The sequence below is a fragment of the Neopelma chrysocephalum genome, unplaced genomic scaffold, assembly GCF_003984885.1.
Source record: "Neopelma chrysocephalum unplaced genomic scaffold, ASM398488v2 Primary Assembly neopelma1_22, whole genome shotgun sequence".
Taxonomy (NCBI): Eukaryota; Metazoa; Chordata; class Aves; order Passeriformes; family Pipridae; genus Neopelma; species Neopelma chrysocephalum.
This window is the reverse complement of record NW_020897689.1, coordinates 16,123,275-16,149,048: the sequence shown is the minus strand read 5'-3', so window position 1 is coordinate 16,149,048 and position 25,774 is coordinate 16,123,275. Positions and strand designations below refer to the sequence as shown.

General features: G+C 35.2%; 1 protein-coding gene across 1 annotated transcript in view; it reads left to right on the top strand.

Moving 5' to 3' along the window:
* LOC113963794 (lipoxygenase homology domain-containing protein 1) overlaps positions 1–25,774 on the top strand; it is a 135,493-nt gene that overhangs the window by 7,490 nt on the left and 102,229 nt on the right. The window contains exons 4-16 of the mRNA XM_027675258.1: positions 463–541; positions 1,379–1,454; positions 3,004–3,080; positions 3,183–3,214; positions 7,310–7,483; positions 8,116–8,328; positions 9,341–9,518; positions 11,158–11,289; positions 15,703–15,905; positions 19,188–19,277; positions 21,231–21,363; positions 21,599–21,750; positions 24,024–24,178. Coding sequence (XP_027531059.1) covers positions 463–541; positions 1,379–1,454; positions 3,004–3,080; positions 3,183–3,214; positions 7,310–7,483; positions 8,116–8,328; positions 9,341–9,518; positions 11,158–11,289; positions 15,703–15,905; positions 19,188–19,277; positions 21,231–21,363; positions 21,599–21,750; positions 24,024–24,178 — 1,694 coding nt within the window. The remainder of the gene's footprint in view (positions 1–462; positions 542–1,378; positions 1,455–3,003; positions 3,081–3,182; positions 3,215–7,309; positions 7,484–8,115; positions 8,329–9,340; positions 9,519–11,157; positions 11,290–15,702; positions 15,906–19,187; positions 19,278–21,230; positions 21,364–21,598; positions 21,751–24,023; positions 24,179–25,774) is intronic.

Genomic DNA, 25,774 nt, shown 5'->3' with positions numbered 1-25,774 from the left:
CTTCCCAAAATTCCATAATTAAGCCCAAAATATTTTCTCAAGTTATGCCAGTGCTTTTGGAAGTCAGAATTTTAATTTGTAACATAAGTAAGCTGTGTAATTTTGTTTTTCATTCTTTTAATATTTTGATTTAATATTGAATAATAAATGAAATTGCATTTTATATCTGAATTTCTAATGTTGAAATTTGCTGTAATTTGTAATGGTTTAGCCTATGAAGCTTTCCTGACTCTGATCACATTCATTTGAATGGAACTACTCCCATTACAAAGTGATCAGGCTTACTTATTACTTCTATTTCAGGAAATCTGACCTTCATTGTTTATTCTCACTTTATCATTAGCTGATATTTTAAGTGACCTTGACAAAAGAGTTATAAGGGTTTATGGGTCTTCAGAATTTCATGGCTGAGGAATGCTCTGCTTTTTTAGATTTTACTGAAATTTTATTGATTGATTACAGACTGACATCTTTGCTGTTGAAGCCGTACACCTTGGACATTTGTACAAGATTGTTATAGGACACAATGGTCTTGGATCAGGTCAGAAATCTCTCTCTATAGTCACTGAATACTGCCTGCAAATTTATTAACCTTTTATTGTAAATACAATATGTATTTCTAAAACTGAATGTGTGATAGCATTTTTGAAGTGAAAGACAAAGGCTTCTAAGAAAACTGTTCTAATGACATAGTTACCTTATCATATCATCATAGATTTCAAATATTTTGTGTTCATTTTCAAAATACTCTCAACCAGTATGTTAAGGACATTATCTGCTAGTAATTTTTTTACTAATCCCTGTGAAAAAACTATGAAGAGGGAGAATGTCGGCCTGTTAAGACATTGATTGTGTCTTGTATTAAAGTTAAAATGGGCTACTAAAATTTTACATTGATTGGCATTATCAGTTGCACTGTAAAGATGCAGATGAAGATTTTTGCTACACTAAAGTCATTAGACTTTCAATTAATGGTGAAACAAATTGTTTGCAGTCACAAGTCGTAGTTTTCAAACTCTTGAGCCTAAATATTGTAAACCATAGCAATTTATTTTGAGCCATGATAACCTGCTATCTAATTTTGTTGATATTTTTATCAAACACAAGTCATACAATGACTTGTTAAGGAGGGAAGGATGTAGCCAGGGAGAGACCTAGCAGCTTGCAGGTCCATAACCAAGCTCTACAGTACCTAGAGCAGGTACTGTCTTGTCTCCAGACATCAGGGTAGCTGTGACTCTAGCAACCTGTCAGTGGAGCTACAGATTTTTGCAGTTCCAGTGGAAGACAGCAAGTTATAGGAAGTCTAACATCATTAAATCCATCAATCTGTTTCTCACAAACAAACTTTTTTTTTTTTTACTTTATTTGTTCTAAGGAAATGGATGGTTTCTGGACAAAGTTGTAATCAAGGATCCTATAACAGATTTGGATTATACTTTTCTATGTCACAGGTTGGTGGTGTTTCGTTTGGGTTAGATTCTTAATCAAGTTGTAACTACTCTGAGTTTTTCTCCTGAAATGTCCTGTGAAGGTAAATATGTGTTTTGTAAGAAGTAAGCTGAAATGGTCTGATTCTTATTACGACTCTCCGAATTGTACCTGCCCCAAACCTCTGGTGAATTTGAGCTAACGAAAAAGCAATAAAATGTTCTGCCTGGGAACTTTCCATTCTTGCACCTTTTGAACTGTTTAAGGCATGCTTTTTTCACATATTCCCCATATTCAACACCTTATATCTGAAACTAGCAGGTCCATCCGTTCTTCCATGTCATGCTATGCAAGGCAGAAGAGTGGGTTGCTGTCCCACTAGCAAACTGTTCCTGGTTTACTGAAGTTAGTATGGAGATTAACATGGGGTTCAGTGAGGTCAGGATCAGACTTTAAGATCCTGTGAAATGGTAATCACAAATGCAGCCACTTGACCACATCTCTTTTACTCATTTGCTTTGCAGTCTTTCACTGAGCTGCCACTTAATTTGAAGCAATGTTAACTTCCCTTCCTTTACCCCTGGAGATGCTGCTGCTCTGAATCTTCTGTTCTATAACTCATTTCCAATTTTATCTATGCCTGATTAATTCTCAACACCTTGCAGAAAAATTTTAATCGATAAAGATCAGTGCAAATATTAGGAATGGTAAAGTCCAGTCACGTAAGATTCTAGCTGCAGCTTGCCAGTGGCACCCCAGTTCTATTTCCTCCTCTCACTGCCCTGAGTGAATAAATAACTGCCTGAGACAGCTCGGAGTGAGCGATGTGCACACTGAAACTGATTTATGTGTGAGTAAGGACTTTCTGCCTATCAGACACAGCACCTCATCCTTGCCTGACCTAATTTTGATTCTGTATTCTAGATGAGATGAACTGCTATGAAGAGATCTATAATGCTAGCTTCATACATAATTTAGGAAGAGTTCAAATCCATTTCAGGCAGAAAAATAGAGGGTATGTGCTATTTATTGTTAGAGCCTGATGCCGTGCTTGCTACCATACTTGAGTGTGTGAATGCTTTTGACTCAAATGGAGTTAGACTTAACTGACGTAAGTAGATGTGTACGATGGCATTGTAAAAATATCTTTCAGGCATGGTAAAAGTGATGCCAGTGTTGGATTTGCCTCCTTATATCAGGATTTTCGGGGCACGGAACAATTTGCATCCTGTTGTAGCCTTCTTGCAGACAGGAAGAGCAAACATCATGACCACTGCACATTAGGTTATTGATCTGGTTTTATTGATATGAGTTCTCTGATTTGTATTAAATGGGTTAGGCCCTTGTACCTCAGTCCAGGAAAGCATTTACTTATATTTCATCAAGAGCAAGCAAGCAATAATTTTTTTGTTGTTGTTAATGTCTTTTCACTAAAGCTGGATTTTTGTATTGTTGTGTGTCAGCCTTGAGACTTTAGTACATTGAACAGCGAGTATCAGCATCCAAGTGCCATGTATACATTACTGTGGAATTAGGCAATCAAGTTTACTACTGAAAGGTTCTGGTTTTCAGGTGGCTGGATCAGGAGCAGGATGATGGCAATATTGCTAGAGAACTGGCTGTGACAGATGCCAGCACGCTTCCAGGACGTAAGTGAAAACTGGTGAGGAGGGGAACTCAGCCTCACTGTGACTGTGTCAAATGGAATGAAGAAACTCTTTAAATTAATTAAACCGTTTTTGTCTGTGCAGGACAAGAGCTGGAACTCAAGAGAGAAGAAGCTGTAAGAATGTACTTTTTCATTTTGATTTAAAACATTCAAATTATGCTTTGAGTAAATCAGGTCAGTTGAATGCTTTGTATGATAAATTCCTGTGTATCATCTTCTCGTAAGTCTTTTCTGTTTGTTGTTTACAAAACTAGTGGGCTGCTGAGAAGTGGAAATTTCAGAAAGGAAATACACTTCAATTTTACAACAGGCTCACCCACGGCTTCATTTGCCTCAACCCAGATAGCAGAGTGGATGCTCTTGGTGACAAGAAAAACAAATATGGTAAAGTATTTTTCATGTGGATTTGTGCATAAAAGAAACAAGAAAGGAGGACTTTAATATAGATATTCTTATAATGAATAGGAGTAGATAATTATAAAACTCAAAATTTTCCTTACTCAAAATATTAATACATGTAGTAATCTGTGTATTAATGGCTCTAATAACTCAGAAATTACATGTCTATTTTACATAAAGGCCACACACATATAAAAATTCTCATACGGTGTCTTGTCACCGGCTTTCTCTTACCAAAGAGAAACTTCCTGTCATCTGCAGTTTAGTGCTCCCACAGAACTCACGTGGCAAGAACAGTTACTGTCTTTTGCACCTAGATCTATCTAAGCTAACAAATTTGAAATTCTAGGTATGGTTCATTAACAAGGAGTATATGTGTATATATACATACATATATATATATTTTTTGTGTGTGTGTGTGTTTACATATATACATATATACATTTTATTCTATTCTTGTAATTGATTTTAATGGTAGTCTACTGGTTCCTCCCCTTTATCAGCTTTCATCCTACTGTGTTACTAACTTGTAAAACATATCATATTAGGCACATATATTTTGCTACCTCTTTAGTGACGGAGCTGCTCAGCCTTTCTGACATCTTCCCAGGGTCCTTACACAGATCTTTTGGGAAGGAATAGAATCTTTCAGGACATGCCAAAGAGTGCATCAGGACACCACAGGAGTCCTCTAGAGACAGCTGCATCCGACAACTAGGCAATATAATGTACTGGTAGTCACTTAAAAGATCATCTGTTGTTGCTGGGAACAATAAAAATGGCACTGCTTTACTTTTCATCAGTATTTTGTAGCTATAAGAGATAATTGTTTGGAAAATTGGCCAGATTTAAAATTTTAGAAGCCTTGAGCTACACTGCAGGATTTGTGTTACAAATTATAATATGGATATTGAGAAAATGAATTCTCTTTTCTTACCTGAGAGCTTTATGTTCCCTACATCATCTGTTATTTATCATCTGAATTCATTGCTATAGCCCAGTTCATTATGCTGGAGTTCTCGGCTCCTTTTTATGGATTTTTTTTAAACACATACGATGATAAAAAGAAATTTTTTCCGTATCATTAGCCATCAGGGCTTTCTTTCTCAAGGCAGCAAAATAGACAGCAGTCCCTAGATGCCCTTTCCTGAATGAATGAGAGAATTTATTGATCAGAGAGGTCAAGATGTGGAGTTAAACACTTAATGAATTCTTTTCCCTTGAAAATGATAAACCATCGATTGTAATTACATGCAAATATGAATTAATATACTTTCATACTTCTAACCTTTTTTTTTTCATTTAACTCTTAGGGTTTTTTGATGTAAATGTCAGAGGGAGAAATATATATAAGTTCAGCAGTCATCAGATGCCATGTCTTGCTCTTGCTCTTGTCAATGGCCATGTAACTGGAAAGGTGGGAAATGCTGCTACTGATTTCTGTTTCATAGTTACATGTCACTGTCTGATTAAAAATAAAGTTTTTTTAAATATGTCTAGTAAATAATTGTACTTCCAATCAGATAAGGAGTGAAAGATTGCAGAATCCAGAATCCAATCCTGGATTGCAGAATCCAGGAAATTGCCAATGAATAGGTGAATTTAGATATAAGGCTTTGTTTTCTCACAATTTACTTTTTAATCTTGTAGGGTATGTTAACTAAATGCTTTGCTGCAGGAATACCAGACCATTCCAAGCTGTCATTTTTGTTGGCTTGCCACATACTGACAAGCTACCTGGAATCCCCTAATATCTCCTATTTTTTGGATAAGCATAAAATCTACAGCTTGATTTAAAATGTTCGTTTTTCCTTTGTGTCTTTTCTAAGTAACATGCCAGTCATAAAGCAATTGATATAGTCCGGGGTTTGTTTTGATCCATTTTGATTTGTTTCATCCCATCTTCCAAGTCTTACTATTGTTTTTTTTTTCTCATCACTTGCAGTATACAAGTAGGTAAATGGAGTTGTAGGATTTAGTTCCTTCTTCATGATCATAGAATCATAGAATATCCTGAGTTGGAAGAGACACAAGGATCATCAAAGTCCAACATACACAGGACAGCCCCAAGAGCCACACCATGTGTCTTGAGAGCATTGTCTAAATGCTTCTTGAACTCTGTCAGGCTTGGTGCTGTGACCACTTCCCTGGGGAGCCTGTTCCAGTGCTCAATCACCCTCTGGGTAAAGAACCTTTCCCTAATATCCAACCTAAACCTTCCCTGACACAATTTCATGCCATTCCCCTGGGTCCTGTCACCGGTCACCAGAGAGAGGCAATCAGTGCCTACCCCTATGCTTCCTCTCATGACCATGATGAAGTCTCCCCTCAGTCTCTTCTCTAGGCTGAAAAAAACAAGTGACATCAGCTGCTCCTCGTATGGCTTCCTCTCTAGACCCTTCACCATCAGGACACTTTTTAATAGCAAACAAAACTCTCCTACTGATGAGGGAAGAAGCTATTTTCCTTTCTCTTTTTCAATTTCTTCCCCTTATCTTATTCCCTATGCAGTGAATAATTTCATAGTGGAAGCTGGTCCTGTTCCTCTTTTACATGATGTGCACTGACATTAGGAGGAATACAGTATTCTCAGTAGAGTTAGGTTCCTCAGTGGGGATAGCATCAGGCTGCCAGGTAAACTGTCAAGATCTCCTTGCAGGACTTGTTCATGTTCGTTACTATAATTCTGATACAGAAAGCCCCAGTCTGTCAGTGTTGCAGGCCATCACATCGCAGTATATCTTACTACAGAGAGGTTATTAACTGGGTACTTAAATTTGAACTTTCTGTTTTCTATTTTGGTACTAGCATGCTTTATAATTTTGAGCAACCAGTGGAAAATCTGGATCTCCATTTTCTCATTTTTAGTTGTGCAAGATGTTCCTTTTCCCAGGGAGCATGAAAAACTTTCTGAGGTCCTTTAATGAAGATAGATAAATGTAAAACAAAATGGCAACACAAAAATTGCGATTTACCTTATAATAAATAATTATACTTTGAGGACATTCTGGCTCACTTATTTCAGAACCACTTCTAAAATCCATACAATTTTTCCTTTGCTTTTAAGTAGACAGTTTTTTGAATATGAAACTTTTTCTTCAAAAGGTAGTGCCTTGGAAATTAAAAATTTTCCTAGGAATATTTATTCTTTGAAGTCTTAAAAATGCTGAAAAAAATATTAGATGATGTTAGTCAGAAGTGCTTTCAGTTATTGGAGTGATTATTAGCATTTTACATGGATTAAAATCCTAGTTTTATTTAAATATGAGAATGATGTTGGAGTTGATAAAATATTTAAATATGTATTTTTTCTATTATGTATTTTTTACTATGGGATCATAGAGTCTTAAAACCTGAACATACAAGCATGGAGACTGTGCTGCTTTACTTTTTTGTATAAAACTTCTGACTCTCTAAGGGTTTTCTGTGAGAACAATACAGATGAATGAGGACTCAGAGGCAAGAGAAGGTGGGCTGGTGGTCAAGAGTTACTGTGGTTCATTTCCTGTCTATGTCAGTTTTATACTTCTTTGCCATGTTTATCAACTGTAACTCTAACTCTCTCTAATTGAGGCACCCAGGTATCTTTCATGTTATCAGATCTGTGTCCTCTCATGATGAGCTGTTTCTGTGAAATTTCACAGAGTCCACAATTTAGGCCATAAGCATTAGGACTGCAAATTTAAGAATTATAAAAATTTTTGTACTAGACTGGTAGTATGGTGGGAACTCAATATAAAAACTATATTGTGATACTCTATATTTTGGATTAGTTAATCTAATTTATTATTCCTCCTTTGACTATGCTAGAGCAAAGACAAGGCATGCTGTAAGCTCCGTGTTCACCTTCAACCAAATGGTTGTGCCATTCTTGAGTCAGCCAGCTACCCGGGTCACGTTGTGACTTTCAATCTTCAAGGCGAAGTAGCTGATGAAACAACAGGATATGCTGGGATTTCCAAAGAGTTTATTGTGCATGTCAAGGTAAGGTGGGCAGAGGGAAATTAAGACAACGCTTCTTAAATATGCTATTATAAAGCAGACTGTATCTAGCCAAGTGTCAGAGATTTGCAAGCTAAAAGAGTCATCCTCTTCCACGAGGTGGAGCTCAACTACAGCTTAACAGGTAGGCAGCACTTGACAAGTTTTCCTTTACTCCTCTCCTGGGACGAGTGATGCCAATATTGCAGCTGGTACATGCAAATAAGTGGGCTGTAACACAGGAAAGATGATACTCTAAACTTCCCAGTAGAGCTTCGAAAAATAGGAATGTAGGTACATGCAGGAGAGCTGCTGTTGAGAAGAGACAAGTTCCTTAATTTGCCATACTCCTTGCACTCTGGGTGTTGTGCTGCACTGCTGAGCAAGAAAACGCAGGGAAGCAGCTGAGTAGGAAAGGATTTCCACTATTCTGATTACTGCCTGCACAGAAAGCAGCAAATGGTCAAAGATTGGAGGTATACTTGAATTACTTGTGACTAACTCTTTTATGTTTTATACAAGAACATGCATGAGTAAGTGCTTAAAATAAAACAGTAGGAGCAGTATCAGTATCACAGTTTAGTATGGAGAAAGGCTGTGCTATTCACAAAGGACTTGTTGCCTCTGATCTAAAGGGTGTGTTTCATCATGGTGCCATCATTCTGCTCAACACAAGTCTCTGCCAGGCTCTGTCCCTTAGACCTGATGGGACCTGCAGTGGAGCAGGTCAGCAGCAGCCGGAATCCTACTGGAAGGTGCATAAAATTGGCTCTGGACTCTGCATGTTTGAAAGTGTGAGAAAACCAAGAATGTATCTGAAGATCAAAGATGACCAGTGTGATGGAACAGTAAGCAGTTCTTGTTTGTATTTCCCTCTGCAGATAGTTTGAGTAAATTGTTAGTGATAGGAGAGAATCTTTTTTTACTTGGTTGGATAAAAAAGGGATAAAACTTTTTTCAGATTTAAAATGTTTCAGATCTTTTCCTTCATTTGCCCAAGAAACGATAGAAAAATATAGCAAGAGAAGCTGTTGGTGTCAATATGGCAGTTGATTGTAAAGATCTGATTATATTTTTAACTATTGAGGATGTGGATGTAGTTAAAACTTATGTGCTGCAAGATAGATGATGAAGATAAAACCTATTAAAGAATAATTAAGATGTAAGTAAATGCATACTGCACTGACTTTTAAAGTGTGGTTCTGTTCATCTAAGTTAAAATTCTCATATTTATGTGAGAAGTATTCTCGCATAATTTTTGTTTGGGAGTTTAAGATAAGTGAGTATGGAATAGAGCTGTGTAAGTACTCAGATGTGAGGTCTGTGAGAGTTTAGTCATTGACTCCAGTACACTTTGTTCAGAGATTAAAATATTTGATCCATATTTTGAATGTAGGCTTTGTAAGTATCTTGCTTTTCAGCAATGCTTTCACCAATGGATCAGGAGGTCTGAATAAAAAGTGGGTTTGTGTAAAGGTTTTGAAATTAAACTTATAATTGCTATGATACCAAATGTTTTCTGAAATAGATATTTTCACATTCCTTAATCCTCTGAAAGTTGTTAAAGTGGGAAACTCCTTTGAATATATCCTAGAATTTGCCTAAATTCTAACATAAATCAGAATGCTTTCACTTGGTCCTTCACTTACCTAACTTATGTGATTAGTCTTTCTGGTCACAAAGGAATACACAAGAATAAGGTGCAGGTATGCATGTAATAATGTAACATGTTGTGAAGAATGTAAAGTTAATCTGAAATGTTATTGGAAAGTAGTAATAATTAAGACTTAAGAAACATCCAACTCCTGTAGCTACATGAATTCGATTGTTGTATTTATGTTTTTGTTTTCAAATTCTTAGGGCACAGGTGATGAATACTGTCACTTTAAAATTGAGAAGAATTTGGAAAATGGATCTATAAGTCTAGAATCAGTGCAAAATAAAGGGATATATGTTGGTCTCCTGCCAGATGGCCAAACTAAACCAGTCGTTAACACTGGAGAGAGAAATATTTTTTTCTACCCACAGGTCATCAAATGTATGTGATTTCTCAATGGTTTGTAGTTTGATTTAGAGATTAGTCTTTCTAATTTTCTAACAAAATTCAAAGCAGAAGTGTAAAAGTTATATAGACACAATTTTCCTTGCTGTGTTTCAGTAGTTTTAAAAGTTTATTGTATATACACTTAATTTCTCCCATGTATTTAGTTATCTTTACTTCCTTTTTATAACAATTAATTATGCAGAAGATATCAATAGTTTTACTAATAGATTTTTGAAAATGATAATCGAAACAGGTGAAAAGATAGAGATGGAGTTAATTTCTTGCGTGTATTCCCCATTCTGCCCATAGATTATGGAAGCCTGGGGGATGTTGTCTTGCTGCCAGGTGTACCATAGTCTTTCCTGATTTTATGGGGGAATTAGTAGTCTTTCAAGAGGATCGACTTGGCAATGTTCAGTTTCTTTTTTAGTGATGTGAAATATATTGTAGTCCCCCACACTAGTACATTCATTATGCCATTCTTCTGTCCCATAGTCAGATTTGAGAGCTATTGCAGTCAAAATGCTTCCTCACTGGGGAGCTCACCTTTTCTAGTCAACTAGCTAGGACCCAGAAATTATCTCTCAGCACACTCTGGGTCACTGTCCCTGGATTGCCTGCTTGTCTTTTCTCCTTCAAGAGAATGAAGTTTCTAATTTGGTGAAAATCGGTTACCAAAGGTAGCCAGCTAACTTAGATTATAACTGTAGGGAACGCTATTCTACAAAAAACATATTCTTATTTGATGACTACAGAGATCAAGAAATGAAACATCTGATGGAAAAGCTAAACTGGACATCAGTTTGAAACTGAGAAGCTGGTCAGATTTTTTCCAAACACAAGTGGAACAAGCTTATCCTGAATGCAAAGAGAAAGTATCAAAACATACTAATTGCTTTATGTGTATGTCTTACTAATTGCTTTATGTGTATTGTGATCAAGACATAGAGAAGCATTATGAAAATCATTGCAGTGGCATTCCTACTGTTCAGTCCCTATTTGCTGCAAGGTGAAAAAAAATATTTTAATCACTGTGTCCTCGTAGAAATGAGGAAATTATTTTCCCTTGTCAGATTTTGGAAGAGCAGTGTTTTTGATAGAAATGTCATAAAATAAAGCTAAATGTTACTTCGTTATAGGCTTCAGCTCTTCTGAATCCTTGTCATTCAGTAAAAGGAATATAAAAAGAAGTTAATATTTTCTATGACAGCAATAAATATTTTCTGTTTGCTTCATCTTAACAATATCAATTTGCTTCATATTATTCAAATGCCCTCTAGCAGTTTTCATTTCAGCATTCCCACTCTTAAGAAAGGAAATATCGTGAAGGTGGAGAAGCTTATTTTGAGGAAAGCTACATTTTAACAAGTCATTTTATTTCATACATCATTGTTAAATTTTTACTTAGATTTTCAAAGTATGGAATGGACTTTAATTGGTATGCCTGATTTTTTTCCACTTTTTGTGGCATTCTGCTAACAATAAAATCCTATTGCTTCTAGCTGTGCAATATATAGAGAAAAGATTTTGATGTCCACTCTGTTGAATAATAATGAGATCTTTTAGTAGTTTCTGAGCAAGAAAAAGCAAATGGCTTGTAGCTAGTGACAGAATTTACATTTTGTTGTTTTAGTTGGCCGGGAAGAACCTATGGGAACCTCTGCAGCACCCAATCAAGAGAAGAAAGACTTCAGAGAATCTCAGCTCCAACCAGGAAAAGCCCAGAAGCTGATATCTCAAAGCCCTTCAACTCCCCCACCCTCAAGTAAGTGATAGGTTACAAACTAGTCGTGATACAACATGGTGTTAAGCCTGCTTTCTGTACATGCTTGCAGAGACTTATCTCAAGAAGGACAATGAATGACTTTTCTAGATTGTTGAATTATGCAGGCATACATGCAACATAAGACACATTGCCAGTTATTGTTGTTTTTAAAAGGATATTGGAATATGGTTTATTGAAAAGGCAGTAATCAGTAAATTGAATAACTTCACATTACTTTTTTTTTTCCAAGGAAGTACTAATCTATCTGGGGACTATTTCTGTGGAAATTAAGGGGTTGATATGGTGCAGAGGCCAATTTAAAACTTGCTGAAAGTAATGGGATATTTCTTATTTATGGTGTCTCCCACGCTCATGTTTTCAGCTTTTTGGTTCACTGGAGGAAAGAGGAAGACTGGTGCATTGCATTCTAGCTTTATACCTATGTTTTGGCAGGTAGGAACAGATAAACAAAGTTCTGGTCATCCTTCTGGAGTGATGTGTTTTTCTAGAATAAATTGCTTTCTTCTTTAGCTACGTGTTGTGGTTTAGAAGTAGCATAAAAGGTCTAAGACAACAGTTTTAGGAATTTTCATCATCCTAGTAACAAATTGTGATTAAGGAACTACACAACTAAACAAAACAGGAATGATACATCTCTTAAAGAGATGGTTAAATTCCAGACATAGGTGTGAATCATTATCAATTACTGTTAATTATTTCTGGCAATGTTGTTTCCATTTTTAGCTCAAAAACACCCACTTTCTAATCTATCAGACTTCATGTTGTATCACTACGTCACTAAGCCTTCCCAAAGTGTTGTGGGTTGTCAGCAAGTGATGAGATATGCTGCGTCTGAACCCCATGGCAACAATACACAAGCCATCCAACCTGTTTTCAAAGCAGCTGGATGTTTTTAGGATTGGATACAAAGGATCCTTTTATAAAAGCAATATCTGCAGTGAAATTGGTTACATAGAGTCTATAGCACTTTGTAAGTAGTTTTTTGGCATTCATAAATGCGGACTCTGCTTATGCTAAATAAATAGAAATATCAAAGGTACTCTGTCCTTCCAAGAAGATGGTAATTTTTAGTAAGATATTTTCACTCAGAATGCTTTAAAGGTAACTGTCTTTTGACATGTACAGGTGAACCTTGATTTTTAAACTCATATTCATTAAATACTCGTTTGCTTTTTTTACTCCCAGTTAGCATTTGAAAAAGGGTGATGTTTGTACTGAGTATACAATCCAGCAGTAGGCTTAGCAGTCAAACTCAGGGCAAATTAAATCCATCATTTTTATGTTTGTGTCTGCTAACTTGTAGCTGTGTTTTGGTTTCTGTTTTCACAAGTAATAATTGATTTAGGAGTAATTGAACTGGAAACTGTGCTACAGCAGTTGGGGCTTCTTCTGTTGCAGTATGAGTGCAATGTTCCTCAAGAAACGTCTTTCACTGTATAGAGAGGATGTCAGGTCACAGCTTCTACTTAACAGCTCAGGTGTCATTAGCTTCCATGACACAAAAGCAGTCTGTGACCTCGAGAACATCTCTGTGGTTTGGTATTAACAAAATGTATCTATCTCTGAGAAATGCTCTCTGAATCCTCCATGTTCCTTTCCTGTATGCCTGGTATACTATTAGATGCTATTAATTTTTTAGTATATTTTACTTACAAAAGCAAATAAGAATCAAATAAAATCTGATCTCATTTCCACTCAGTTAACATTGGAAAGAATGATACACACAGGTATAATAAAAATACATCAACTTTATTGCCCAAACTTTTGCTCCAGAGATTAATTTTTCTGATGGTTCATTTTAAAAGTGTCACTCAATCAAATGGTATTCTGAGACAAAATAATTTTCTTTTTATGTTAGATTTAGGATAAGTAAATTTAAAAAAAGGTTATTTTTATGAAATAATGTGTGAAGGGTTGTGACTTCATCATTCTCATGCAGGCCTATCAGAATGAATTTTTATTGCAATAGATTTACAGCATGGTGTCATGAAGTGTGTAAACTCCCATGACTAATGCAGGGTAACCATCAAATCCTCTTTTCAGACAGCAATATTTTTAGCCTGTAGCAAATCAATGCAACCGATTTCCATTTGTAAGAAGAACCAGTAAATTATGAGGCAAAAAGCATTCTAAGTCTGTGAATTGTTTATGCATTAAAATTATTCCAAGTGGTAGTAGTTTGAGGTTGCAGTAACTGCTTTGGGTAGCAGTCACCTCAGTATGGAATTCTTGTCCTAAGCACATGGAGTAGCCTGAGATTCCTTATGTTTCTTGAATATCTGTGCATTTTATGAACATTTTAATCTCTTTGCTGTAAGAAAGATGTGGGTTTAGATAGCTGGAAGGAACTCTAGCTTTCTGAGTTACAAGTAAGAAGTTAGGTAACTAAAGTTACAGAAAGTTGTATAGTTGAATTCTCAAAAATATTTGTTATACCAAAGCAATTACTTTGTTGTAGTTCTGTTATTTCAATTTTTAAGAAGAAAGAAAAAAACATTTATTTAATATCATAAAAGTACATTTGAGGAAATTTAAAGGGAACATGAAGTATTGAATCAATGCTTCTTCACTTACTCAATTTGCTTCAGCAGTGATTCATCAAGATGTGGGATTTATTGCTCATAAAAGTTTATTAAGAAGCAAGTCTCAAGGATTCAAACTTATTTTTTAATGCTAGCAACAAAGCAGAGTCAGATAAATTTTTGCAAATTTCTGTCATAGGTATTGCTTTATTTTTTTAGTATTTGTACTGGGCTTGGCTGGGATGAACCTTGCATTCTTCCTAGCAGTCTGTCTGATGCTGTGTTTTAGACTGGTAACCAAAGCAGTGTTGATAACACACCAGTTTCAGCTGCTGCTGAGCACCACTTGCAGAGCAGAGTCCATCTCTGCTCACTCTGCGCTAACCCCAACTGACCAAAGAGGTATTGACCCTTATATTGTCATGCTCAGAAATAGAACTGGAGCAGAGTTTTTCCAAAATAGTCATTCCTCTGGGACTAGTTGGGTATCATTCTACTGTTAGTGAGCGATAGCTTCTGCATAGTTTGGTGGTTTTTTGTTTTTTTTTGTTTGTTTGTTTGTTTTGGGGGGGGTGTTTATTTGTTTTTTGATTTTGGGTTTGTTTATTTGTTTGTTTTTCCTTTGATGTAAGGCAGTTTAATAAGTGAAGGGAAAAACTCCATCCCAGAGAAACCTAGTACAGTATTTTAATCAAGCAAATAAAAAAAAAAGACTCTAATAGCAGTGCATAACTTATGTAGTGCAGCAGAAACATGCACAGTGATGTTTTGGGAATTCTTCAACAAATTTATATTGGTGGCATATTAAAAAGTCTCTTTGCAGTCACATGAAAGGGAGTTCTCAAATTGAACACTTTGGGAATCCCTGGAGGACACAGTATATAGACAATGTATAAGTTCATCTTTTCAAATTTAGGATTTATACATGCCTCCCATGTTAGAATAGACTATAAATTCTTGTCAGCAAGTACTCCCTTTTCTGAAGAGCATTCCATGGTCAGTGGTTTAGTTATTCAAAAGTACTGTTCCAACCATCTGATCTTTGTAAACTCCACTTTGACTAGAATACTCAAAACCAATTCCTTCAGCCTAATAGCATCTGTTTTTTCATCTCTCATGTGCAGAGGTATAATTTGACATCTCTGCATATATATATATATATATTTCTCTTAAGGGTAGATAGAATACCACTAGGTGCTATTCTAAAGTGAAGCCTATGTTTTCCAAAATTATATTTTCTTAGCCATTAAAGCTGTGAAATTTATTCATAAAGTGGTACTGTGCTGTTATTGTCTCATTCCTGTACAGCCTGCCTTAGACCAAATGTTGGCACTGTATGCATAAGTATGGTTAGGCAAGGATATATTAAGCTCCTTTTTGATTTATTTTAGAGTATTTAGTTAATATTTAACTTGAAGAAATTTAATTTCCTGCTATTTTTTTAAAATTCGAAATGTGAATTGTCTCTATTCCCAGACATGTGACTCTGCTAATGATGTCCCAACGCAAGGCATTAGAGGAGTAATTCTATTAATTTCTAAATTCCAGACTGAGAAATCAGAAATGTCAATTTAATGGTCATAGTTCTGCATCATAGCATCCTTACTCTACTCCAGAATATGTATAAAGACTATGATGATAATGCATGCGAGAGATAACTTATTATTTTCCAGTTGATTCTTGTTGCTCAACTAGTCAGTACATTTTGGTGTAGACAAGAAACATAAATCAATCTTTTCAGACTGTCTCACTTGCCATGAAAAAAATACAGTTCCCCTGCTGTTATGGCCTCTTTATGTACTGAAGTTAAAACAGCGACTGGAAGTTTCATGTCAATTTTCATCTGCCACAAATGTTCTGTATTTCACAGAGGAAATGAGAAATCCCCAAGGTGATGAGCATCCCCTTACTTCAGATGATGAATGGAAAGTGTCAATACTGACAGGAAATGCAGGAACTGAAGCAAATATTGCTCTCTGGATATATGGAGACAGAGGAGTAGCTGGACCAATAACTCTTGGCAAGGACAACAGGAAGCAGCTGTTTCTTCCCAGGCAGGAAGATGAATTTCAGGTAGCTAATGAAGGCTAGGAACATTATTTTAATGTAGAACTTTCCAAGGATTATTCTATCATGTGAAAAGAAAAAATGTTTTTCTCCTATATATATATACTGCATAAAATAAATCTGTATCTAATCTCCATGAATTGTGTATTAAATCATCTTGTTATATATCGTAAGCAGCAGAAGAAATACGCTTTCTTTTAAAGCCCCTCTCTCATATAGTAGACCAAAGGAGTCAACTGCAGGAGTACATTGATTTCTTTAAGGCAATTAATTTGAAACTAACTTTAAAAACTATTCATTTCTAGACAAACCGTGTCTGATGTAAGACTAGCATATCATTAGTAATTAAATCTTCAGGTATACAGTTTTCAAAGCATACTATAAAATGTATGCTGTGGAACTGGTTCAATTAAGGAAGAAAATCCTTTTTGGAGCTGCCATATTATAAATGACTGAAGGGCCAGATTTACCTATGGAACAACTAAGAGTCCAATAAAAACTACATATGATCATGTCACGAAAACACAGGGTTTATGCTATTATTTAAGAATAACCCCACCTCTATTGTAATGAGGGAATTATGTCTAGGTAGGCTGAGAGGAAATTGCCAAAGGCTTTAAAATTTATGTTTTGCTTAAATCTTTCTGACTGAGACGCATGTAACATTACTGTCCTCAGCTAACTAAAGCAGAAGTTACATTCTTCACATTTTTTTTCTGCACTCCTCAACTCCTCTAATACAAACTTGGCACTACCCAAGATTGTTAATGTCAATAATATTAATAATAATACTCTCTATGAATAGGGCATAGGCAGGAAGATAACCTATCATAGAGTTCATTTTCTGAGCATATAGGCTATATATTATGATCCACAAGGAATCTTGTTCTCCTAATTAGTGAATAATTTATAAGCAATTTTGGGTAATGGCATGTTTGCAAAGTTAATCCATACATTCTGAAGAGATGGACCAATTTCTCTTCTCTAAAATAGATATGGTCCATTATGGCTGTGTGCTGCAGATATTGATCTTGTGAGAGAGCAGAATTTTTCTCTCAGCACCTGGAGCTACTACTATGATTCTTTACATCACCCTGACGCTACTGCTTTCAGGCAGGAAATAGCAAATGTCACTGAAATGCTTTTCACTCTTTAGTCTGAAGTAGATAAAGAAAGAAAGAAAAGGCCCATGAGTAAGAGCTCTTTCTTCTATTTTTTCTCTTTAAACTTTGTTCTGTACTTGTTTAACAGGATAGGTCTTGAAATGAGGATAGGAATGTAAGACATAAAAAAATTTTCATCTTCTTCTTACCATTTCCGTAAACTTGGTATGTTTTCACTGATATATTCTAGAGCAGAGGATACCAGTTTTTATTTTTCAACATAATCAACTTAATTGTAGCTCTGGCCAGGAGTTCTAGTAAGAAAGCAGCTTCTGAAAGGCTGTAATAAGACAATTTGGAATCAGTGTAAAATACTTTAACATTTCACTTTATCAGTAATATGCCCAACTATGAAAAATTTGAGTAGAACTATCTTGAGAAATGAAAACCATTCATATGTGACCTTCCCTTTCTTACCTTACCCATGTAGTAATTGCCTGTCTAATCCTTCTTAAGATTGTGCATGAGAAAAATCAAGGTAACCAGAGTGTTTCTTCTGGAAGACCTCTACTTGTTTGAGGTAGAAATCACTCTTTGCATTCTGTCAAAGTCCGCTACATTTTGTTTTGTGTTGATACATGAAATTATCATGTAACTCTAAATTATCATGTAAGTCTAAAGAGGAATTAATTAGAATAAACAGACAATATGATAGCATTGTATATTCAGTGAACACCTGCTCTGTGAATGAGAAGACCACATCCCATATTATTGAGAAGTGGGTTAGTTTTTTTGTGAAATGGGGGAAAAGACAATAGCTGTTTTTTCAATCAAGCTGAATATATACCCTTACTTTACTACTGCTTTAATCCCAAAGTCTCCAGGTCACCTCTAATAAGACTACTTTTAGAGAGAAATATTATGCAGCATAAGCAAGGGTATCAGAATCTGACTGGCAGAGCAAAGCAAAGTTAATTTTTTAATCCAGCGGTAAAGACAGGGAATATATTGTCACATCAGTGTTGCATTTATTTTGTTAATGAAATTTTGTTAATGAAATTCAAGTTGATGTAACAACTATACCAATACAAATAGCAGGTGTTAAACCCACAGATTCTTTCTCAAAAAACCACCAAGAGATTTCAATATGCATTTAAATGTTCAGGAAATCAAAGTTAAAAGTTGTTTGCTTTCAGAAATCTTTGACTAAAGCATGGCAATGCTGTGACTATAATGTGAAAATTTATTATACAGAAGTGCAAAAAGCCAAAGGCTGATATAGGAAATGAGGTAATTCTGACCTCTGAAAAGAGAAGAGCACTTTTTATTAGTGAAGATAAAGACTGAGTTGATAATGTGCTAGTATGTGTTTCTAAGAGAATGAAAACAATTTTTGTACAATTTAAATAGGATATAAATGATGGAGAAGAATAGGCTGTTACCAACCTTTTATGAATAGAATTATTATTTGAGAAATAGCACGATAACCCACTTTTCCTTTTGTAGCAGTACCTTACAAAAGATCTAAAGTTATTTATGTTTGCTTTAAATAATGGTTAAATTTCAAAGTGGGCGTTCACTGGAAGTTTTGAAGATAGAGTTGAGACTCTATGTTAGTTTTCATAAGAGCACATATAATGCTTGAAAGTGCAAAGAAAATGCAAATGAATGCAAATCGTAGTCAGAAGGAAAAGGTAGTATCAGTGACTTCCAAAGTTCTGCAGATGTTCTTCCAGCTTTTGGGAACTTACTCTTTTTATATCCTTCACTTTGACATACTAGGGTTTATGGTCATATTACTGTGTTGCATTATGAAAGATTTGTGACCTGTAGTTTACAGGATATAATTTTGTATTCCTTGTTGCTCTCATGAATGACCCTCACCAACTTTTTTGTACTCTTCAAACTTTGAAGAGTTCAAATATCTGCCAAATCATTTTCCCGGCAAGCATTGTGGTTCCACTAGGCTACGTCTGGTCAAACTGAGGCTCAGACAGAAGTCTGCTTAGACAAAACATAAGCAGTCTCTTTTCTGGATCCTGTAACCCAAAATCTGCCACTCAAATATTATGTGCTGTTCCTGTACACTCAGATACTACCATTGTTCAGAGGAATCTCTCACCAATGCAAAGAAAAATATGTAATTTTATGTAGTTATATATTGTATTGTTCTGACTTTATTCAGGTTGAAATAAAAAGCATTGGGAAAATCTACAAGATAAGAATTGAATTTGATGGATTACCAAATGAACAATCAGAATGGAACTTACAAAGGGTAAGATTTTTTTTATGGTGATTTTTTCCCATTTTATTAATTTTTATGTGAATTAAAGCCCATCTTTTCATAAAGCCATAGCTTCATGAATCAATAAATGCTGATTGGGATAAGTTCTTATTGCTTTGTGTTCTTAAATTGCTTTAGAGATGACAAAAACACTGACACAGTCCATCTCCTAAGAGATGGAAATATATACGATTATTTTGCAATTATTCCTAATTCATGAAGACACCAATTTTATTGTATTGCTGGGCTCAACCAAGTTTTACTTTCTTAAAGCTTGTCTATACTCTTCAGTGTCTGTTTTAGCTATAAAATCTAGGTCTGAAAGATTGAAAATGATGCAGCAATTATTCCATGACAACAACATGCAAGGAATGAACAAGGTTTGCTTAAAAGTAGGCTAACTCCTAGTGGGCCCCACCATAGCTCACAATAATGACCATTTTCAAGGGAAAAAAAAGCTGCTAATTTTTTTCAATTGGGTGAATTATTTTTTCTTCTTTGTTTTAACTCTATTTTTCTCCTGTTGTTTAGGGATGCTCACCAGATTTAATTTATGAGAAATTCTTGTTAACACTGACACCCATATAAAATTTATTTCAGAACTGGGGCAAATATTTGTCTTCTGTTTCTTACTTTGAATCTGTAAAGGAAACAAGTTTATTCTTTGTCATTTGAGTAATCTTAAAAAGCCTCATTTAGACAATCAGAATTAGACAGTAATAACAGATTTTTACATTAACACAAAGCTCTTATCTGTAACTGTACCAAAATTGGATATAAGGATAAATATTTCAGTTGCTCAAATGTTTGCAAGAGTCCTACTTTCCAGCCTGGTGATTACAAAATATTTCTTTAATATTTTGTTCCAAATTTCATAGGGTAAGCCTGGGATTTCAAATACTTCTTTTCAGAGAGAAAAAGAAATCATGTTGAGAGCTGTGTTTTTCTGACAAAGCAGTTAATATTTGCAATTGTTATGAATCAGCAGGGGGAGCTCTGCCAATAAATATTAGAGATTAGGAATCAGTGCTGCCAAAGTATTTCATATTAGAATAAATACATGCTTTGGTGTTAAAAGCAGTGTTCATTTTACTTGAAATAATATTTTATTGGAAAACTGAGATAAAGGTATCTTTTGCTCTGATTTCCTGAGTGTTAGAATTTGGATGTAAATACTTGTTTTCATAATTTTATTTGCAAGGCTTATGCATATTATATGCACACTCGAAGCACAATTGCAGAAAGATAATTTTTGGCACTGCTTTCCTTTTGGTAGTCAGGGCCTACGGAAAAAACCTTTAGTAAACATTCATGTAATTCAAGACCAATAAAAACTGTTCTCATAAAAGAGAGTAAAGACTTTTAGTTATAGGAAACAAGTAAGACAGCTATCAAAATGTACATAGGCAAATAACTTGAGAATTTGAATTCTAACCATCTTCAGAGGAATATACAGAGGGTGGTGGTACGCAGGTTGTTTTTTTTTCTGCTGTAAAAGAGCCAAATATAATACAAATTGATTTAAGATTTCAACATATCCTCTACTTGCCAAATTTCAGAAGGATGTAGATGATGAGTTTCATCCTGTTTTAATTTTAAAATAAAAAATGTGTCAATCTTTCCACATCTTCCAAAAGCTCAGTCTGACCTAACATCACCTATCAGAAGATTTTCAGTCTTCAGTACTCCAGGCAGTGTTATATAGAGATGATTCACGGACAGAAATCAAGACTTGGTAACATTTCTAATTGCAAACCCACAAATTTCAGTTAGAGATTTGTTTGTTGCAAAGTAGTGGCCAAAATAAATATATTTTGATACTGCAATTTGTGTTACTGTTTTCTGAGATAGAAAAAAAAGATGTACAAAAACATGTTTTGCTGTTGAGAAACATGGCACTGAAAAGAGTGTACTGAGTCATAGTTGGAATTGCTTCTTCTCCAGGTGACACTGCAACATCTAAAGAGCAAGAAAACACTGAATTTTCCAGCAAACACACGGTTATCAAGGAATTGTGATGGCAGAGGATTTCTCTGTGAACTTCCAGTGGTGGAATCTGGAAAACCTATCTATCCAAGTATGTGTGTACAGTTATGTATATACTGATCACCTGGTTTTCAGTATTAATGGCATCTGAACTGTGGTCTTAGCAGTCTTAAAAGCAGATAGTTGGACTGATTTCTGGAGTATATTCCAGAAAATTAATTACAAATTAGACTTGCTGGCATTGTTATCACTAAGCTATAATAGTGAGTAAAAATATTTGTGATTACATGTAACTTGCATTTTCTTCTTTTGGTTATTTTTGGAAGTTGTTTTATACCATGTTTATGTCTACACTGGTGACTTGGAGCATGCTGATACAGATTCTGCAGTTTATTTGTGTATCTATGGAAAAAGAGGAGATTCTGGTCTAAGACTTCTGCATAAAACTGGTATGCCAGTGACATTTCAGAGAAGAATGGTAAGTCTGAAATACAATTTGCTTAGCCATAGAAGTATAATTAATAACTTATACAGGTCTTAACAGGTTCCTAAATAAAAAAAAAAGATCACAGAGGTTTATCAAAATAAAGAACTAAGGAATATAGTCTTCTACTGATCCAGGAATGACTAGAATGAATAAAAACACAGGCAGGAAAAAGAAAAGAAAAATTATTTGAGGCCCCCATCTCAGGATGATGAGAAGAGCTGCCTATGAATTTAAAACATATCCTTTCAAGGTATGATGAGTTGCAGCCGTCTCCAAATACGTGTCAGAAATTGTTCCATGATGTCAGATCTTAGTAGGTCTGTTTGCTATTTATTTCTTTTAATGTCTAATAGTGTAGCATTGTGATTAATACAGGAGAGATCTGAAGTAATTTTTCTTTCAATTAATTATTTCCTAGTTCCTCCATAAGTAAAATATATATCAGTCTGATTTTCTGTAGTATGGTTGAATTACAGGAGCTACTAAATTTAATGTTAAATCTGCCAGTAGCCTTCTTGTGACCTTCTATCAAGCCTGTTTCTTCCTTCATGAGCTATTGAGGATTTACATTTGTATGTATAACCAAGAGTATCAAGCTGTTATTGGAACACTTACTTACAAAACAAAAAGCAATCTCTAAAATTCTAAGAATAGTAATAACCCACTGGGAAACGTCAAATGTATCTATACTATTTTAAAATCTATATTTTATGCCATTACTAATGTATGAGAGATAAAGTTCTATTCAAATTAAAATTCAGAATTTAAGTGGAATTTTCTGGGAGGCATTATTCTAGCCAGATTGATAGTAAATTCAGCATATTATTTATACAGTGGCTAAGAGAAATGGTTCAAAGTGCACTTTGTTATGGAAATGGGTGAATGAGACAGTGGATTGTTTAGAGCAGAAGAACAGGGACTGAGATATATCATTTTATGGCAGAGGCAGTTGAGTGCTGACTTGAACAACTTGATTTCCTCCCTGCCACAGATACTCTACATTATATTGGCCAGATCACTTAAAATAAAGTTTTGCTGAATGACCACTTTTTTTCATGCTTATCTTTTGCTGAATAACCTGTTTAATTTTCTTCTGAAGAGCCATAGCTGTAACCGAGATTCGTTCAAATAGAATTCTGCTCTGCACCTAGTAAGCTTTTTGAAATGCCAGTAAATTCACCCCTTTGTTTCTCAGTTGAGCACCCAAACTACTTTGCATCTTTGGCAACTTTTGGCAATAAACTCTGTGCTTTAACTATATAGGTAAATCAAATTATTATGTAGATGGCCTTACAAAAAAAAAACCCATAGATTTAACATTTATAGAAAACTGGGGCGCTTTGGAAGAAGTTCAAAGGTGAAGTCATTGGGGAAATCAGTTCTGTTTCACTGAGCTCTTTGGGTGGTTGCTGTAAATAATGCATAGAGTCATAAAGATAATGAGGATAAACAGAAATACTGAAAATCTGCAGTCCTCCTGTGCACACGTTGAGGCAGGAATCTTTCAGAGAGAATAGCTTGTGATCATATATTACCTATACACAAGGGATAACTAATGTTGCACAGGCAGTCTCAATTCTGCCATTTGCCAAGGACTAAGAACTTTATAGATATGAATTTTCCAGTGTATTTCTTTCCTTCATTTTCTTTTTACTGAGAAGAGTGATCTGGACCATTACATTCAGAGAGAGAAAGCTGTACACTTTTTACTGTGGCAGAAAATTATCAACCTGAACCTGATCAGCTTCATGCTCCTATGAAAACAATCTTTTCCAACTGTAAGCACAAGCCTAAATGGATAACAAGGGGAGAGTGGCATGTCAAATTTCAGTTTCCTGCAGCAGAATAAAATGTAAATAGAGGAGGTGAGATAAAAAAAGAGAAAAGGATGAGAAAGTGTGTTTCAAATAAATATCAGCAAGGGAAATAACAGTTTCAACTCATTCTTATCTAGAGAAGTGTAATGGAAATGGCAAGGTATTGAAACAATATTGAAGGGTGTGTGCAGTGTTTTGGATGATGGCTGAAAAAAACAATTTATTTGGGATTATTACTACAACTTGACTTTAGTTGTGATTTCTCATTTACTCTGATACGTCACCAAACAACATTTAACTTTTCAGATCCAAAGTGTTTGGATACAGTCCAGCTGTCATTAAAACCAATGGGAATATATACATTATGAGAGTTAATAAGGCTTTTAAAACATGTCGGTTTTCAGCCTGCCTTAGTAGTCTTAGGAGTGCTGTCTCCTTGTCTTCCAGGTCAATGTTTTTGAAGTGGAAGCTGTATCTCTTGGGAAGCTGCAGAAGGTGCTGTTGCACTGTGAGGCCAGTACAAAGTCCCAGTACTGGTACTGTGATAAAGTTGTTGTCAGAGAAGCCTCCAGCAACTCAGAATATGTTTTCAGTTGTGAAAGGTAGTGTTTACAATAATAATCTTAAATAATCCTCAGCATATATTACTAAGTGTTATGTCAGTCACTGTATTAAATGTGAGTTTGTCGGGGAAAGACAAATTTGGATTATTTTGCAGTTTCATTGAATCCATAACATGTGCTGTTCCAGAACAGATTGCTCAGTTAATGTGCTGTATGGTCCATAGCAAAGGTTAAATGCTTATATAGTGTCTATGTCACTAGATTGCAGAGTACAGCCTTATCAGGATCAGTGCTGTAAGTGTGACTTACCTCGCAGGAAGGAAAGATGAAGCACACAAAAATGTTCTAAATTAAGTGTATTTCCAAATGGGAAAGAAAACAGAAGAGCATTCACTCTCTTTATGAACAACAGCATAGCTAGAGAAAGAAATGTGATACCCAGAATTATTTTGTGGTTGTTCCATTTAGGTTATTAAATGAGCATCTTAAAAGTCAATTGAGAAATACTGAATTTTGCATGTTTGGAGAAATATGGTAATCCCACATTTAGAGTTTCCACTTTGCAGTCTATTTCATGGGTATGTGCATCATTCAAGGGAAATGAAGGAAGTGCAGAGAAACAATATGACTATGTGACAAGGCACTAGAATAAATAATATTTAATAAATGCAGGTTGCCTAGTTATTTTGTCTGGATTTTAATGAATTTGTTATATAATCTTGAACAGCTTCTTGCAGCTCTTGGTGTCACATCCTCAAATACAGGAATAAAGATGCTGTGTCACCTTGATAAAACTCTAAAACTGAGATTTTTCTTCGATCAGTGACATATTTTTTAAATAGTAGTATAAGACTGAGGATTTCTCTGGAGTAGATTTGGATGCAGACCAGCTGCGGTTGCTAGCTGTAGTTGCTACCTTTCTAAAAAAATATAGGTAAAATTTCCTAATGGAAGTTCTACAAAGAAGTTAGGCCAGCTTCCTACCTCAAACATGAAAAATAAACTCTGTGTCATAGCTGTCCTGCAGTGGGTAACATGGCTTAGGAACCATGAATGGCAGACACTTTGCTGTATTAATTCTGTGGTAATTAACACCAGATGTTGATCAGCAAAAATTATTCTGTGATAGACACTGTCAAAAAGAAACAAGTTTTTTATTTTCTAACTTTTCTACAAGGAAACACTGCCACTGACAAGGGGTTAAAATAGGTCAGTAGTGGGTCTGAGGCGTAGCTTCCATGTTGGCAAAATGTGAAGCTGAAAGATTGTGCTGTATTCAAGAGGGAGGAAAGTTTTGCTCTTCAGAAAGCTCTTAAATTTATTAATGTTCAGCCTCACAGCTTTATTTTACATAGGTGTTTTATGATCCAGGATATGAACCAAAGTGCTGTCTTTGTTCTCATTTGTCCAAGGAAATATAAGCATTTATCTGTCTTGAAAATCTGATATTAGTTTCTGAACATCCAACAGCTCTTACTTGATTTCAGTTATATAGTATTTACTAGTTACTGATACCTTTTAGCATTTAGGATTGCAGAAAATGCCTGTGTGATCAGGTTATAGCAGAAGTGATAGAAATAAGTAGTTGTCTAGTAAAACAAAATTTATTTCTTGGGGACTGGCGCTTCTATGAAT